Raw genomic sequence first — 18,881 nt, 5'->3', positions numbered from 1 at the left:
ATTTGGGGAATCCGGTGGGAACGCCTGTTGTGGTCGGGTAGATCATGATGCTTGCGGCAGTGCCACTAAAGAACGCATCCCTCTCCTGTAGCACCTACACCGAGCTAAAGAGCATTACGTAGCTTGTAGCATTGCATGTATGAGCGTAAAAATTGACCCGTGTGTCCTAATCCTCCCTGGTAATTTGCTGCGTGCGGTAATTGATCGCCAGATCTTGGCGATGAGAGGCAGTTGGGGCTGAGTGTTCCGTGAGGGACCGGCGTGATTTCCCTTTATTACTGGTATAGCTCGCTGGCATTGTGCCGACGATCCTGCCTAATGGCGAATAAATGCGCCTAATTCTGCAGGGTCAGCGGAGACGGTAAGTCGATATTGTGCGACGCGTGAGGAAAGCGGTGGGGATCCTCGTCCACGGAGCTCCATTGGTCTGCGGCTCGTCACATGGCCGCGAAATAAATGTGGCAACGGTGTTGGCCAAGACGCTTTTTTTCCGAAACACATCGTATTGCATTGCATATTGCATCGCACTACAAAACACATTGCAATGGAGAGGAAATGTATTGGCATAGGACGTCGACCTTGATGTCCACCTGTTGGGTGCCGTTAGTATGATTTGCTTCTGGGATGAGGAGAGTTTGAACGTTGTGAAGAGGAAAGGCGTCTTGGTTCTTGACACCAATGTTGCACTCATTGTGCGGCCAACATATATCGGCCCAGCAGTCTGTCAGGTTGATCGCTTGATCGAAATTAGACATATATATATATATATATATATATATATATATATATATATATATATGTAGGTATGTTTCGAAAGACTTTCAACAGTGTATCGTTACCAGTTAAGGCCTTTCAAGCCAGAGCCCTCATCACTTATTATGCCGGTAGTGCCAACTGGCCTACGAGGGTGTTGCGTTGGCTGTTCAGTTTGGGTAAGTAACGGTGTCATTTTTTCAAGCATCCCGATTCTCCTTAACACTTAAGGAGTTACGTGTTAAGAGTGACTAAGTCATTTTCTCTCATCAGCCCATTCCGAAGCCGCCAATGGCTCCAGTGACGTCACGACGCTGCCGGGCGGGGCGGCCGAGCTGACCTGCCCGCTGGCTGACGACGGGACCGGCCTGGTCCGCTGGCGGCGCGTCGACGGCTCGCCGCTGAGGGGCACCAACCGAGCTCACGTGCTCACCATCGATGACGTCACGGCCGCTGACGCCGGCGTGTACGAATGTGGACGGGGCTCGACATCAGCCGCCGTCAGCCTGACCGTCCACGGTGAGTTACCGGCTGGGGCTGGGCCGGACTGGCGTCATCAGGTGCGGACGGGTGCCATCAGGTCTGGACTGGTTTGGGGGCCAGGCGGTGGCCTTTCCAAGGGCAGACATGGGAGGCTCAGACTGGGTGTTCAGTGCGAAACCCATTGAGTGTTCTGGTGAAAGAAGACTGGAGAATGCGCCAGTCATAGTCCCGTGCATGCCCTATATCTGGTCCGTGCGTACTACTTGGGCGAAAAATATTTGGTGTAGAGGCCCTTATTGTTTCCTCTGAGAAGGCCCTTGAGCCGTTCGAGTGGTTCAGAAGAGCCGAAGTTCAACCGTTTATCATTTAACTGCGAACTGTTCCATAAAAGTATCATCTCCATGCAAATTTTCAGCCTTCAAGGGGTAGTTCCACTTCGATCATGGCCGTAAAGTTTTTGTACTCGGCGGTCGTATATTCAGCTGTCTCATCTGGGACTAGGCTATGACCCTTCGGCTTAGAAGCTCAGCGTTGGGCGTGCCGAAAGTTTTAGGAGCTTTCTCCACATTTTTCTCGCGATATTAGTTTGCTACATTCAGGTGCCTCAGACTTGCCTTCGTTTTAAATATCACGTGGCTCAGCTGGCATTTCATCAATTGTTGACGATGGCTATGCGTATATATATATATATATATATATATATATATATATATATATATATATATATATATATATATATACATACATATATATAATATATATATTATATATATATATATATATATATATATATGTATATATATATATGCATATATATATGCATATATATATACATATCTATATACATACATATATGTATGTATATATATATATATATATATATATATATATATATATATATATATATATATGTATGTATGTATGTATATATACATATGCTTTTTTCGGTGGGCTCATGCTTATCCTCCACCGTGACGATGATGTAGCAAATACAGGCGATTTCAATAACAGGAAAAAGCCAGATCGACGGACTAGTGAACTGTTGCTGGATGAGGGCGTCACAAAACATCTGAGGTTTTTCGGAACTGAATTGTGATTTACTGTGCGCATTATGCTTAGATTTTCGGTAAATACGGTCACAGTGGTTTTAAATGTTCTCCAAAGAGTGATGAGTAGGCCACGAATGATGGCCTCGCTGTTGATGTCGTTGTCGTTGATGGCCTCGCTGTTGATGTCCTGCCGGCTGTATTTCACGTTCAGACGCCGATAACGTAGGTTTGCGGTAGAATCGCGCCATAAATCACTGCCCTGTGTTAGTTCACTGTATCTGCTTATAACGCTTTTCAATGAAGCGATTCTATAAAAAGCGGCGAGGAATTCAGGTCGCCCCAGGGCGACTGAGGTCAAATCAGGTTGTCCGCACGTTGAAGAAAAAATCCGCCTGGTGAGGTTCAGGAAAATGACGTTAAAAACCAAGGGTTTGTTTGTGTAGATATTCTTGTTGAATATCAGCATTTTCCATGCGAATACAAAATGAAAGGCCTTGATAAAATGACCATGCCAGGGATTGTTCCCAAGTGCATAACATGAAAGGCATTGAATGAATATATTGTTGACTGGAGCGAGGATGCTAAATACGCAGAACACGCCGATATGTAGTCTATCACGCTACCGTTTAGTCATTTATGTTGATAACCATGATCTAAAAATGACTCATATCCGTCATTTGATGCCACCGTAATGCTATTCCTGGCTGTTGGAAGTCACAACTGATATCTACATCCTAAGCGTGTGCTCTTACCAACCTCGAGCGAGAGTGCGTCACACTACTTCCTCTCAACTTCTCAGCCCTGCCTGAATTCCACAAGAGTCCCAGCGATCGGCTGGCCGCGGCGGGGTCAGAGGTCATGATGGACTGTGACGCCGCCGGGTACCCGGAGCCCATCACGTTCTGGACTCGCGGAGCCAGCGCCAAGGCCATGTTCCCCGGGCACGAAGAAAGGTCACTCATCATTTACAGCAACGGCACACTGCACATCCAGGTGGGGCGCTGGTAAAGGTCAGAACAACGTATTCTTCGCTCTCCCTCTCTCTCTCTCTCTCTCTCTCTCTCTCTCTCTCTCTCTCTCTCTCTCTCTCTCTCTCTCTCTCTCTCTCTCTCTCTCTCTCTCTCTCTCTCTCTCTCTCTCTCTCTCTCTCTCTCTCTCTCTCTCTCTCTCTCTCTCTCTCTCTCTCTCTTGCGCGCGCGCTAGCGCCCCATGTGATATGTTCTTCCTTTTCCTCCCCTAAACCTTTTTTACGATCTCGGATCGGGTCACTGGAACATATGACACGTTGTGAAAGTGATAAAACGGAACTTTTGTCATCGTCTATTGTTACTTTATGATCAAGTCCCGAATTTTGCCCGTCAGGTATACGAACTTCGCCCGCACGTATTTAAACAGGACTAGTCAGCTGCCCATTGTATTATTTTCATCCTTAATAGCATACAAAAAGGAAAAACTATCAGGCTTGGTTTGGGCAATGCAAGCCTTCAGTTGTTGGTTTTGGGACGCGGTGGTTTTTTGGTGGAAAACGGCTGACCTTCGGCATACCAGGAGGTACTGGCTTAGCAATTTTTGGACGAAACCCTCGCATATATTATGATAATACTGCAGACATTGCAAGACAATGCTGCATTTGCACTAGCTCGATATGCCGAGTTTTCTCAAAATAGTTTATTGTGTACCGAATGGTTTCCTGTGTGCGCACAGGAACGAGCACCCACTTAAGACGATAACGAAACGTCTTTGGAGCTGTTGGACACCAACGGGCCGGCACCTGAACAGAAAACATCCAACCACAAACACAACCGAAGCACATTTACCAAACATGCATTATTTGTACCACTACGGAATGACTAACAACAGAACCGCTACTTCGCAGTGCACTGAGTTATCGGGCTTGTTTGCCAGGAATAAGTTCGAACTCTTCAGAATGGCTAAGCATTGACGTGGCCCATTTCATCCGTACAGCTTGACAGACGCCGACAAAGTTGTCCTGTCGTCGGCTCGGCGCCCGCGTAGTGGGTCGCTCTCGGAAGCATATATCACTCAGCGGAAAAGTAACTGCCCGAATCGGTCGGCCGGCCAGTGGCAAGCCCTCCACTCGAGCCCGCTATAGACTCCGAATAGGCGGTCTTCGGCTCCGAAGTCAGCCATTACTCAAACCGACAAACCGTTCGATCGGCCCGGAAAGTGAACGCGGCCGCCCGCTCCGGCTGACACGGCTAATTTGGATTCATGCCGTCCCAGCGGCTCTCACCACTCCCGGCAGGGGGCACCTGCTGAGGACCCGCCGCCGCCAGAGACCATTTAATTTCAGTCTCCAGTCCGCCGACGTTAGTGGCCCCGGCACGCGCCGCGCGCCGTGTTTTGTTTCCGCGAGCACAAACTTTTGTTTCGCGCAGCCCACCTAATGAAATCTCGCGGCCTTTCAGAGAGTGCGCCCGGCCGACGAGACGCTGTGGAGCTGCTTCGCCGTGAGCGAGGTGGGCTCCCGTGCGTCCGGCGGCTTCCTGTGGGTCGGTGACCCGGGCCCGACCCGGGCAGGCTCCGGCGTTGTGCGGGTGACCGGCGGGCGGGCCGAGCTGCCATGCCCGGTCACTGGAGGCCGGGTCACGTGGCACAGGGGCGACCGGCCGGTGCTGGAGACGGGCATGCCGGCCCAAGTGGGTGAACACGGGACGCTGATGCTGTCAGGTGCGCTTCTCACTAGTCGCTGTACTTTTTGGAATGGCTTGTGACGTAGCGACTGGTATACAACTTTATTTGACCTAAAGCTTCACTCTCAGTAAAAATCAACGTTCATATACGGCTTTAAAATAACCTTCGTAAGTAGTTTGAAAACGCCCATAAGTAGTTAGTAAAACATTCATGATTTGTGTGAGAGGAGCCAGATGGACACTTTTACAACTCATATCGCTGCAAAGTTCTCAACATAGCGGTGCCTAAACACATCTACAGGCGAAGCTATTCCGTTGATCTTGCATTGCCGATATGGGCGTGACATTGGCGCGTGTTATATACTACGGTCTGAAAGCAAAAGGACGCTGCGTACAGCGAGTCTATACTACGCTGTTTGGATGCAGCTTGCTGTGCCAGTGGACTGAACTGTGTGTCAACCGCCGCAGGTGTGGGCGTGGCCGACAGCGGCCGGTACCGATGCACGGTGACGTCAGCACAAGGCCGGGTCAACAGTTCGGAGGTGCGACTACGGGTGACCCGGCCCACCGAGCCTGTGACGTCACCGGTCACCGTGACGTCAGCGGCGGCCCTCAACACCACGGCCATCCGGCTGGAAATGCAGGTACGTTGCCAACCTGGTGAGGAGGCCCTGGTGGTTGGCTGCTCAGCGGAGGTGTCAACTTGGGAGGGTCTCCAGAGAGTCACTGAGAAAAGTTTTAAATGTTTCGTGTGGTGTTTCGCGGAACAATCGCAAGAGGCTTGTGGAGTGGTGGCTGGCGTTGAGCCAGCTTCGCGAACTTGTGTGAATAATTCATTTATATTGCCCGTTTCATCGCACCGAATTCCTGACGATGCATTTGATGTTCCCGCTCTTTTGTGACAGCTCAGTTTGTAGGTCTCCACTTGAACATTGTGATTTTGAACGGACGGACGACAAAGCCTTTTAAGATGCAAACGTATGGTAAAACTCGATGCGGCGACTAATGATTAGTGTCTTCAGTGCTATCGTCAGACAGAGCAACACTTCGAAGCGGGCTATCCATGTGCGTATCTTGTTGCAACATGCGGATATCTTTTCCATACGCGCAAGTGTTTTGTCAGCTACCGACGAATCTTTCAAATGTAAAGCATGCCCTACCGCGGCCAATGAACCAGGCTGTGTTATTTTGACCTCCAAATGCGCTGAAGGTCGGCGTCTGATTTCCCGGAAACGTACCCAGTTATTTTCAAGACATGTGCATTTAGTTTTAACGCATTTTGGATAAGACGAAACTAGTGTTGCACAACTGAAGCCCTGACATGAGCATTGACAGCTTTTCACGCGTACGTTTTTATGCCAGGCGCTTTGTCGGCTATGGTCAGGCCAAGGAGCCAGCAAACATTCAACGTAAGGACGTACTTTGAATAGGTTATAACGTGGTGGCTGAAGCGCTCAACTCTGGCCAGGGACCATTGCGACAGCTCTAGACCATTCGGCGCGAAAATATGGTTTGAATGCTTTCACATTTGCGAACTTCTGTGCTTTTGCTTCCGCATGACTCCTTGGTGTTGCCACGCAATCATTTTAGACAAGGCCGTCCGAATAGGAACGTATCCACTCGCTTGGCGCATCGCGAGTAATTGTCCGTCACCAACCAATTTATGTTTCCAGCTAGTTTCTTTCCATTCGTAAACACACAATGCAACCCAAACGTAGGTTTAATTGCAGTGGACACCTCACAGTTTCCCATTCACAAGGCGCGCTTTTCGTGCAAACAATACTGACTTGAGTGAAACTGACACGAACATCTAGCATGGATGGCTCACGACTATCAATGACCGGCATTGCAAACACGACTCATCTAGATTTCGATAGATATCATACGCTACGCAAAGGGGAGCGGGAAGCCTTTCGCACCCAGCAATCTAAACTGCAGCGTGCGAACGTCATAACGCTTCAACCTCTCCGCACGTTACCTGCAGATTTAGAAATGGTGTTTGGGTTTTGGTTCTTGTTTTGGGTTGGTGTTTGGGTTCGGCTTTTTAGCGCTGTTTCAGCAAGTGGGCAGGTGTTCCAGCTGAAAGATGCTGCCGGTTCATCGGCTTACTTGGACTGCAAGGCACTCGGTGGTGGAGGGAGGTGTGAAACTCATTTACATATATTCCCTGAAAGTTGCCTTCCGTGACATGACCTACTGACCCACACCACATGCGGGGTTAGTAGGCACACAAAGACATGCCGTGACAAGATAGGGGAATCGCGTCAGGCCACACTACGACACAGTTTGAAGTGGTCATCGCATTGGTTACCGATCTCAGCGCTGGATGGTTGTTTGCCGCCGCTTGTAAAGAGTCTGTGCCATGTACGTCGTGACTTCTGCAACCACAAACGATAATTAGTAATATATGATGCACCAAGGAAATCCGTGGACAAAATACGGGATATTGGAGCACTTAATGCTGAGAACCCAATCATTTAGGTATGATTTCGTGCTCATGATCTGGCCGGAACGTCAGGTGTACTAAAACATCCACATCGTGTTGAATGACTCCATGCCATGGTTTATGGTTTGCGTGATGATATTTGATTGATACTGGATCTGATGCCCCCAAAGCTGTTCCATTAAGACAGTCAGAATAAGCTTTGAATGCCATATATGCGCGCCTAGGCAACTACATATAACAAGGTATTGTTCACAGCAGAGCACACGCTCACACCCCAAAACAACGAGGCCCCACGTGCCGCCGGGGCTCTGGGTAACCGGCGAGGCCCCGCGCGGCGCAGCTGTTCTGGATGCCGACGGCGCCCCGACATCTAGCTGTATTATAAAGCGGCTGCGGGGCGGCGCTCTCTGGCGCCGTGTGTTATGTGGTGGCACAGCGTGGCGCTACCGAGGCTGACTCCTGCCCTCACGGCCCCGTCACGTACCGCTGCCCATGTAAATGATCCCCGGCGTTGCATATCAATCACGCTTTCCTGCGTTTAGTCCAATCATTTCGCAAGCGCATTTCCATTTCCTGATTTTACGGGTCGGGCGTGAGTTTGGCGACGGAGGCGATCAATGCCCACCGCCGCCGTTCGCTCGGTCTGAGAGCCGAATTGGACCCGGTCCGCTGACCTCAAGAGCTATTCCCTGAAATACACTGCACTGCCAGCCTTCCCTGATAAATTCAGTTCCCGACAGGTTGGACGACAAAAGACGAATTGATTCAATACGCTTGGCTCAACAAGCTGAATAGATGCCCCGAAGTTTTGTGAAGCATGCGCGTTTCTGGTAACACCGAGTACACGTGTCGCCGCAAAATCCTATAACAGTATCTAGCTCAGATCTGTCCCATCCACCGTACCACAAGCCGCTTAGAAACGGGAGCTCCAAGTGGAGCCCCGACTGGTGACCGCGCCGGCGCTAAGGGCAGGGCCCGCCGCAGTTGCAGGTCAGCACCGGGCGGCGGGCGGTGCTGGAGCTGCTCGTCTTCTTCAGCCCGGCCGCCAGCACCAGCATGCAGTGGGTGCAGCTGCCGGTGGCGGCCAGCGCCGGCGCCAGCGCCAGCGCCGAAGTGGCCGGCCTGAGGCGGGACACTACGTACCAGTTTTTCGTGCTGCCCGTCACTGCCGAGGGCGTCGGCCTGCCCTCCAACCTCCTACTGCAGCACACTGCCTTGGGGGGTAAGTGTGCCTCTGGGTCTTCATACTGCCACTGGGGGTAAGTGTGCCTCTAGGTCTGCACACTGCCTCTGGGGGTGTGCGCTGTTGGTCTGCACACTGCCAAGGGGGTAAGTGTGCGCTGTGGGTCTGGACACTACCTCGGTGGTTAAGTGTGCCTCTGGGTCTGCACACTGCCTGGGGGGGGGGGGGGGTAAGTGTGCCTCTGGGTCAGCACACTGCCTTGGGGGGTAAGTGGGCACCTGGGTCTGCACACCGCCTCCGGGGGGTAAGTGTGCGCTGTGGGTCTGCACACTGCCTCGGGGGGGGGGGGGGGTATGCGCTGTTGGTCTGCACACTGCCACGGGGGTAAGTGTGCGCTGTGGGTCTAGACACTACCTCGGGGAGTAAGTGTGCCTCCGGGTCTGCACACTGCCTCGGGAGTAAGTGTGCTTCTGGGTCAACACACTGCCTCGGGGGTAAGTGTGCGCTGTGGGTCTGCACACTGCCTCGGGGTTGAGTGTGCCTCTGGGTCTGTACACCGCCTCTGGGGCGAAATGTGCGCTGTGGGTCTGCCTACTGCCCGTGGGGACAGGAGCACTTCCTTCTGTAGAACGCCGCCTCTGGGGACAGCTACGCCTCCTCCTGTGGCACGCCGCTTGTAGTCATAAGTATGCCTTTTACTGCACGACTCACACCACCCCCGGGCCCGTTCATTTCGACTCAAAATTGTTGTAATTGACGATGCAAAATTGTTGTAAACATGCCTCGCATCACAAGTGGCACCCAACGCAGCCTGGGAACCGCGCAGGCCCCGCATGCTATCTGCCGCGCTATCCGTTAGGCACGCGTATGCGTCTGTTCAGCCCTGGCGTGTGTGTGTCTTACGCCGCGCCACATCACTTGTTAGAGCAAGCCACCACTCTGATGGAGCACTTACTCAGAAGGGACACTTCCAGGACTAGAAGTGAGATATCTCCAGAAGCTACGTTTTTGCTTTTGACTTTGGGTATCCTCAAATATATTAATTAAATAGCCACGAGCTGCTTATTGTTAAGTCCAGATAGGTTAGACACGGCTATCGCAGAGATAACAGCCAGTGAGCCGGAGAAATCATGGGCCGGCTCCCCCTGATGCCGACTGTGCAGCTCAAGCGCAAGCAAAACACTCACTGTGTTCGCTCGCCTCCTCTCACTCCCCCTGAATGCCCGCACATTGGCTATTCAGCTTGGGTGCAGTGTGTCGGGACTCATTTTGTTATGAAAAGATGTTTCCTGCCTGCACCCAAAGAATCTCGGTTGCTGTGCCCCAGATCCACATTAATTTGTTTAGCTTGTGTCTTGATGGTTTGCTAGTGCCAACAAAAAGAGAAAAACACGTGTCACAGAATTGTGAGCTTCTTGCTTGCTTGTCCTCTGTACGCTCCATCGTCTCCCAGTACACCCTCGCGACGTTATTTCATCGTTTCACAGAAGCTGCCCTGATAGACAGAAGCTAATTAAGTGATTATGGCTGTGAAGAATTTGGGACCGTTTCCAATGCCTGGCTATTTCGCGTCTTCTGGCAAAATGACCTTTGGATGCCTCCCGGGGTGCAAGCCAAGGAGTACATTTGACGCGTCCGCGACTCCATAGATGCATGATCATGTTTCACCCCGGCGTCCAAAGCAAACGGTCCGTGCGTTTCGTCCGATGATTGGTGACCGTACCGCCCCCCTCCCCCTACCCCCTGCCGTCAGCGCCCCCCGGCCGGCTGGCAGCACGCGCCGTGAATGCCACCGTCGCCGTCGTCTCGTGGCGGCCGCCCCCAAACGGCGCCACCGACGGCCGCCTGCTGGGATACCGCGTGTTTGTCCGGTCGCGGCGACGCAACGTCACAGAAGAGGTCAGCTTCGGGGTCAGCGCCGGCGCCACGCAGGTACGGCGGGACTGGGGCGAGCCCCGCCCTCGCCTCCAATGGCGGAGGTGGTCAGAGGGGCCGGGCGCTCGGCATGAGGCAGGACCGCTGTGTTCGAAGGTCTAGGACGAAAGTGCGACGTATGCGCGTTGTGAGCATGGTGTTAGTTGATGTAGTGGCCTCAGCTTGGAGATGGGAGATGGGGTGGAGAACAACTATTTAAACGTTGGGCGTGTTAACCGCTGGCAGGCTCGGCCGTTTCTCCGTCTTCATCGGCATGTTTGAGAGATATTTAAATAGCAAACTCCGCCGGCTACATGATGAACGTACGAAAACAAAATAAAATAGCTAAAACGGGGAGTAGCAAAACCATGTTTTTACGTCCCCGGCCGTCTACAGCTACGCCATGGAAACTTAAGTTCCCGAAGAAGTTTTACGCCATATAATAATTTTGTCGTTCATCTATTACATGAAGTTCAGCTGGGCAGAACGTATGATTGCCATGCCTACGAACATTTTCACGTGTCAAAAAAGTAAGGCCACGTCACCTCAGTGGGGTGCCGGTTGTGTAGTGGTTAACGCGTCTGCGTTAATCACTGCGCGTCTTGGAAACCAGAGTTACGGGGTTCGACTCTCCGCGGTGCCCGCCCTTCCTGTCAGGGTGAAAGGTAAGCGACGCCGTATAGCCTCAGCAGCGGAGTGCACCGTAAAGCCCCAATGACACACAATGACCCAAAAATCACCTCAGCTGGAGCTGTGACTTTCCAGGCTGTCGCCACGTGATTCTTGGGGTGCGTTGCTAAAGCCAGGTGATGTGACGTGGCGATTAATTGCAACCCGCCCAACGTATGCAACACGTTTTAGTCGCATCTCATTCATTCAGAGAAGTTTTCAAACTTCATTTAGACAAACCACATCGCATGTTAGTCACCGTAAGTCACATCCGCTCCAAATTGCACCATCTACGTTCGAACAGCTTGTGGTACATTTTCATAGCAAACATTACGCCATCACGTTTCGGCCATGTCCGGGGACACTGGACTCTGCACCAATTAATTTGCACCCTTACCCGATTATGTGCGGTTTCCAAACCTCCCATTAGCTTTCCTGGCGTAGGAGAAGGCTGTCTGACTTAGCTCAGGAACCTCTTGTGGCACATTAATCTCCCAGGCAATCGAGCAATTACACCGCTCCATAGCCGCACCTGACTTAATTACGAACTCGTCGGAGAGCGTCTCTCTTCCCCGTTAAAACTCAGGGCTGGGCCAATTGGAGGCGTCAGCTCTCCAGAGCTCTCAGCTCTCTCTCTCTCTCCTCTCTCTCTCTCTCTCTCTCTCTCTCTCTCTCTCTCTCTCTCTCTCTCTTCTCTCTCTCTCTCTCTCTCTCTCTCTCTCTCTCTCTCTCTCTCTCTTCTCTCTCTTCTCTCTCTCTCTCTCTCTCTCTCTCTCTCTCTCTCTCTCTCTCTCTCTCTCTCTCCTCTCTCTCTCTCTTCTCTCTCTCTCTCTCTCTCTCTCTCTCTCTCTCTCCTCTCTCTCTCTCTCTCTCTCTCTCTCTTCTCTCTCTCTCTCTCTCTCTCTCTCTCTCTCTCTCTCTCTCTCTCTCTCTCTCTCTCTCTCTCTCTCTCTCTCTCTCTCTCTTCTCTCTCTCTTCTCTCTCTCTCTCTCTCCTCTCTCTCTCTCTCCTCTTCTCTCTCTCTCTCTCTCTCTCTATCTCTCCTCTCTCTCTCTCTCTCTCTCTCTCTCTCTCTTCTCTCTCTCTCTCTTCTCTCTCTCTCTCTCTCTCTCTCTCTCTCTCTCTCTCTCTCCTGCCATTCTGACACTCCGCGAAGCCAGAAATAGCTTGGCCTGGAATATAGCCGGATGGGCCCAGAGGGACCGGTCTCTTATCCTTGCAGTCGTTGCAGCATTGAAACAAATTATCACAGCTACTCCATACCAAATATGACTTTTGATGCGCTGGCTCGTTTTCCTCGCATTGGGAAGGGGCTGAAGCACCTTGCTCACAGCTGGGCCTGTCCGCATCTCCTCTTGGAGATCAACTTGCAAATTTGAACGTGATGTAGGTAATATCGACGAAGATTTTAGCTTTTATGTTGTATATTTGATCTCATTCCATTCACCAGCCACTAAGCCTGACACTAAGCCTCGATTCCCCTACTCCAAAAGCACACTTGTGGCAAAGTCAGTAATGGTACACACTGGTTTCAATGAGATTTTCTCGTGTTCGCTCAGGACATGTTTGTTCCTGGGCTAATTGGATACTTATAGTGTGCTTCTGTTCGGTACGATTGCACTCAGGAGCCAGCCTTCTTCAATGCAATCATCCGCCGGGATACTGGAGTACCACCGAATACATCTCCGCTATCATGAGCCGTCAGTGGTCTCGGGATCGGATGCTCCTCTACAATGTCATCACCTCTAATGTGGTAACAGTTGACGGAGCTCCCATGCACCGCAGTAGCCTCCCCGCCATGGTCGCCTACCCTCCGCTCGTGTTCAGTGTGCAGCAGCGCGCCGCTGTAAAGCCGCCTCTGCCCACCAGGTGACGCTGTACAGCCTGAGCAGCAGCGGCCTGCACACGGTGCGGGTGGCGGCGGAGACGGCTGCCGGCCTGGGCTCCGCCTCTGCGCCGCTGTCGTTCCGGCTGACTCCTGCCCGGCCGCCGCCGCCGTCCGCCGCCAGCGCAGCCGCCAGCACAGCCGCCAGTGGAGCCGACGCCGCCCGCTCTGCTGCAACGGGCTTGGTTCCTGACCACGCTAGGTGTGCTGGCGCTGCTGCTGCTGCTGGTGCTGGCCGCCCTGCTGGTCTGCGTCCACCGTAGGAGGCGCAACAAAGCTCTTACCAGAGGTAGGTGTGCTGGTCTCCGTTGTTCTACTTTTCTCCGGCTCGTGCTTTCGTTGTCGAGTTCGGTGACTGCAGTATACAATGTTCTGCAAGGCATGCCGTTTCCCCATATTTCCTACATGCCTCGCAAGATTTTACTTCACCCACCTTCCCTTCTACACGAACCCTTCTACTACCAGAAGCCTTCAGTTTGCCGCGGCTGTCCATGAGACCAGCTTGAAACTTGGCGTGGCTGTACTTAGCCGTTGTGTATTTTGTACCATACGGAGCGCAGCAAAACCTACAGTTTCAGCAGTCGCCGTCAGACGGCTCTGGTGTCGATAACTGCTGCAGCTGTCTGAGCCTCCTGACGATCTGTATCCTGCAGTTATCAGGCCGGACTGGTCCCGATGAGGGGGGGGGGGGGGGAGGCTGAGTCTGACTGTTCGCCGGGTGTCAGTGGCCTGAGGCGGTGAACGGGTCAGTGAGTGGGCCGGCTGTTGGTGAGGGGCAGCCATAGCAGATAATGTGCATAAAACAGCTAGCGGTAACATGAGACGGTGAATTGTTGACTGTTCTGGAACAGATGTCTGTAGTCAGCCTCCCTAACCCAGTCCGTGTGTGCGGCAGTTATGAGCGGCTTGGGGCCATGATTGTGACTAAATGTGCGACACAGCACCAGCAGCCACCCTCATTGTGACTGTTGGTGAGAAACAGCCTTTTGGGCGTTTGCGCATTTGTGTAACCAAATTGGTGTTCAGTAGATGTCAATAAGGTGAGGTGCCGTAGGGGATGGGGTGAGGTGCCAGGAGGTTCCACAGTAGGACCACCCCTATCCTACATCTACCGTCCCTTGCACACCTCCCACGACATGATCGTGTGTGACTTGAACCGAGTGGTAATGCATGACAATAATTTACAAAAATAGGGTCTTCTCCCCATCATCACCACTCTCTAGAACGATTATCCGTCCCTGTCCTTAGGCCTTAACTGAGTAACCGTACCCGGCAGTCATCTTTAGAGGAATGCTTAAGTATGTGTGTCCTGCAGTCATCACTAAAACATCCTGATGTCCTTGTGCATACGCATTTCCTTGCGTGCGCGTTGAATGCATGTTCTTGTGTGCGCCAGCTATCGGTGAGAAGCGGCCCAAGTGTCTTTTGCTGAGCGAGTGTCTCTGCGTGTGTGGCAGCTGTCGGTGAGAAGCGGCCCGAGGGTCTGACGCTGAGCAAGTGTCTCTGCATGTGCGGTAGCTGCCAGTGAGAAGCGGCCCGAGCATTAGATGCTGAGCGAGTGTCTCTGCATGCGCGGCAGCTGTCGGTGAGAAGCGGCCCAAGTGTCTAATGCTAAGCGAATGTCTCTGCGTGTGCGGCAGCTGTCGGTGAGAAGCGGCCCGAGGGACTGGCGCTGCTGCCGTCGGGCGTGCGTCCCGCCTCCTGGATGGACGGCGCCGCCTGGGGCGCCACCAAGCGGCCCGAGCCGGCCGAGCTCAGCTGTCGCACGCTGCCGGCCTTCACCGGCGCCACGCTGCCGCGCCGACCGCCGGTGGCGCCCTCGCCGTACGCCACCACGGCCCTGCTCGATCCGGCCCCCACCGACCCCAACGCAGGTGAGAGCACGGGTGAATCCTGACCGGGGGAACAGGGCTTCGTGGCCCGCAGATGTGCGTCCTTCGATCAGCTCTATCTTACGAGAGAGAACTGTATTGTGTTTAATGCGGAAAATAGTACGCTTGAGCTATTCTTCGTGTGCTCGCATCTCACGCACATCTGCGGTGATTATTGTACGCGGTGATCCCTGGACGCCAAGCGCTCTCTTGTCTTTAGAGGCCCCTTCACGTCTCACCCAAATAAGGCGACTTAATGGTGTGGTAGGAAGTTAGCACTCCGTCGTTCACACGCGCATTAAGTTGGAGTGTCTTCCACACATCCATGGCGTACCGCCAAACGCATTCTGGAAAGCCAAGAGTGGCTTAGTCGGGTGAAGCCAGGTATGGGCCGAAAATAGCATGCGCATAACGGACGCATTTGTTTCACAGGTCACAATGGCGTATGGAATACCCACCATCAAAAATCCAGAGATTCGCTTCCAACATTCTGCCGGCCCGCCTCATTGAAGATTCGCAGCCAATCCTCCAACGTTCTCCTGGGCGACAGCCGTCGTCGGACCCCTGTCGGTGCCGCGGGATCAGACGCGGCGGCCAGCTGCGCGGTGGACCAGCCGGTGTCGGTGATGCCGATCTTCGACGACGCCGACCGCTTGGCTGTCTCGAATCACCTCTACGAGGCACTGGCGCTGCCGAAGGCGGGCGGGCCAGCCGCACGCGGGGCCCGACCGTGGGCCAAGTCCGCCAGTGGTGTGCTCAATCGGTACGCGGTGCAGACGAACGGTGACTTCCCGACCCAGCCGCCAAGGTCAAGGTCGTTTGCGTGCTCGCCGCACTCGGGCCGGCGGAAGCAGAAGAAGACGTGTCGGTCGGTGTCCACGGCTATCACCGCCGATTTTAGCGCCACCTACCAGGGGGACCCACGTGACATGTATCCGCCCGATGGCGACGTGTGCGACTTCGGCACGCTTGGGCGGTGAGAGTCACGTGTCAGCTGCGTTATGGCGGAAGATGGTGCAGCCTTGTTCGGTGTTAAAATTTAGGCATTTGTTTCAGCGAAACAGAGGCATGTTGTGATGGTCACTCTGTGACAAGGAAGCCCACGACACGAAGCGCTGCGCAAAAGTAGGTGTGATTGTGCCCTTTACGTTTAGTATTTATTTTCCGATCTCTTTCAAGAATTGATCATTGCATAGCACGCAACTGGCTTTTGTTCCGACACTCTCAAGGTTATCCTTCTCTGCTCCGGCATTGTGCCCTGGACCGTTGTCTGGGGAGGGGGGGGGGGGGGGTGCAGGTATTCCAGTGCTGCTCTTAAATGGCATCATCAACTTACGCATAATGTCACGCCTCGCAACAAATCATGTCACAAATCTTAATGTGCTGATTTGAAAAATAAGGTTTGTCAGGCACGGCTATTTCTATTTTTGCGATACCCCTTGGACAGCCTTTAGTTCGCTGGGCTTCATCTCGATGAGGCCAGAAATCAGTCGTAAGCAGTACACACTGCTTGTCATCCAGGCAGAACGTTGCTGTTAGTAAGGCCAGGATTGACATGTTCTCAAGTCAAGCAAGATCTCCTCAGTTCGCAAAACCTAATGATCCATATGGCACGCTGAGGTGTATTGTAAATGTTATCGCCGGTGATTTGCCTACCCATCTTGACCAGTCCTTTTGCCTGAGGACTGGCTTTGTTTGTCTCGGCGTCCAGTGCCATTGCGGTCAAGGCTGATGCCTTGTGGCCAGTCTTCGCCTCTTGAAACTCATGTACAGCTTCCTCAACACTGGCCTCCGAGAGACTCTAAATTTCGTTGCTTCGTCTAGTACACGACGGACGTCGCAACGCCTTTTCACTCTGTACAAATCCGTTTGATTGCGGTGTTCTGCTCCAAAAAAGTGAAGCTCAGGCTCACAAAGTGCAGTATTTTGAACACCTCCAAGCGCCCGGCGATTGTCATGGCAAGCTAAAATTGATGCGGTGCACAGCTGATCAATCCAGCGTCTGAAAACCTGTGCCTTTGTCTCTAAATTATCCTTAGGAAAGCTTTTACATGATGATGTAATTTATGATGATGTAATCATGATGACATTAATTTTGGGTAGCATTCTTTTTCTTGATTTACTCGGACTATACAACGTGGTGCGTTTTTGCGGCCGGAACGGAGAAAATTGCGCCCGCGCGCGCACTTGGAAAAGCTGGATTACCAAAAGTATATGTCGCTGCCATAGTCGTTTAGAAGGTTGTGAGCCATACCTGTACCAGCTGGGGCCCTGAGCTGTTGAGGGCTCGCCGCAGATGTCGAATGCGGAACGTAACTAATATAGAGTTTCGGAGTGATTTTACCTGAGAGCTAGTGATCAATGTGTTGAAAGGCAATAATGTTAGCTACCAGTCACACGTGCGATTAAAGCACGTCGCCATAATAGCTATACTGCATTTGAACGGGATTGTGGTTTTTGTTAAAGAGGTCTGTGACCGTAGCCTATCGGGCAAACAACCTGTGTATGTGTACCATTGTGCATGAATGTCATGTGTCGCTGATCTCAATGCCGGGTTCACTTAATGCTCCTGGCATTATTATGATGGCCACTGATGATGAGATACGCCAGTGACCACTAGGAAAAAGCGATTGTTGTGCGTTTGGCCGAACGAGATTTGAGCCATACAAATCGGGCTTGGAGGAAGTCCTGTGTAACTACCGACTTACTGAGTTATCCACTGGCCAGACTAGCTGACACACGGCCGTCTCCTAAGAGGCTCAGCGCGCGGTGCGTGTCCGTGCCGGCGCCTCTCCAGCTGATGTGTGCGTGGAATGCCCCGCTGGTGGGACATGCCGCAGTATGGAGTGGCCGCGTGTGGGGCTTCAGGTCCGCCATCTTCGGAGAGAAGCAGCCGTCTCAGAGACGCTACAGCAGGCACCGCGGCTGCCAGCCACCCTCCCACCCCCGACCGCCCTCCCACCCCCGACCCCCCTCTCAGAGCCGCTGCAGCAGGTGCCGCGACTGCCAGCCTCCCTCCCAATCTTGAACTCCTCTCTCACTCTGGGAGGAGTGTGAACGCGTCGCAGAGGACGATGAGGCGAGAGTGGAGAGCGCGTGTCGACTGGCCGGGGCGAATATCTTCAGTTGAGCTGGAACTCGGCACATGGTAACGCATCTTTCCTTGAGGTTTAAGACAAGGCACGCCTTGTTCAGTGCAGCCACGTTGGGCACAGCTGTTTGATCTACCGCAAATTGAAGTTGAAGACAGCTGGATGAGATACTACAAACATTTAACTTAACAACTGTCTCAGCCGAAGTCATTTAACCTCGGCCTGGTCATGAAAACAAGACCACGCTCCCGTATTTCCAGATGCCTGCGCACCGATCTGCGCTGCGCGATGTGCTCCGGACTCCGCCTGACGTATCGCCACCCGACGCTGAGGCCCTGCCGGTGCTCGCTTGACCGTGGGGCCTCCAAGGTCAGCGAAGATCCGTAGTCGTGGCCCGCGGCCCGGCTGCCGGCCGTATCGTGCCGGGGCCGCCGCCCCGCTCGTGAGGCGCCCCCGTAACGGCCGGCTCGTCTGGCTGGCGGGCGCCGACGATGTAGCGCCGTCGCGGACGTGACGCCTGCCCTCGCCTCCCGACACCCCAGCAACCGGGGGCGGCTGGGCTGGCCGGGCGCACCATTAGCGTGCGGCTCAGGTGTGGAGCATGCAGTTAAGGAGTGCGGGTGGGCATTGCGAGGTGATGCTCGTCTTGACGGAGTTCATAGGCTTTGCACAATCAACGTTTTCGTCGATTTATTGGTCGCGGCTCCATTAGATAAACTCTTCTTTATGCGCCGGTTGCCTTACGCCATATCGACATCAGGTGATGTACTGAATTCGACCAATCAGCAATCCACGAAGATGTCGTGCATGACCAGGGATTTTCATCGGTCAGAATGTGACTTCAGTATTATTTAGCTGCACGGATACGAGGACGAGGCCACT

General features: G+C 53.0%; 1 protein-coding gene across 1 annotated transcript in view; it reads left to right on the top strand.

Moving 5' to 3' along the window:
- Positions 1–11,144, top strand: part of LOC119099309 (roundabout homolog 1) — a 33,214-nt gene extending 22,070 nt beyond the window's left edge. Inside the window, exons 6-11 of the mRNA XM_037222445.1 lie at positions 1,027–1,272; positions 3,085–3,278; positions 4,715–4,976; positions 5,408–5,583; positions 8,370–8,607; positions 11,140–11,144. Of these exons, the coding sequence (XP_037078340.1) occupies positions 1,027–1,272; positions 3,085–3,278; positions 4,715–4,976; positions 5,408–5,583; positions 8,370–8,607; positions 11,140–11,144 (1,121 nt within the window). The remainder of the gene's footprint in view (positions 1–1,026; positions 1,273–3,084; positions 3,279–4,714; positions 4,977–5,407; positions 5,584–8,369; positions 8,608–11,139) is intronic.
- The last annotated feature ends 7,737 nt before the right edge of the window (positions 11,145–18,881 follow it).

This window comes from Pollicipes pollicipes, unplaced genomic scaffold, assembly GCF_011947565.3.
Source record: "Pollicipes pollicipes isolate AB1234 unplaced genomic scaffold, Ppol_2.1 Scaffold_2555;HRSCAF=2994_pilon_pilon_pilon, whole genome shotgun sequence".
Lineage (NCBI taxonomy): Eukaryota > Metazoa > Arthropoda > Thecostraca > Pollicipedomorpha > Pollicipedidae > Pollicipes > Pollicipes pollicipes.
The sequence above is the reverse complement of the archived record's forward strand: the minus strand, read 5'-3'. Positions and strand labels throughout refer to the sequence as shown.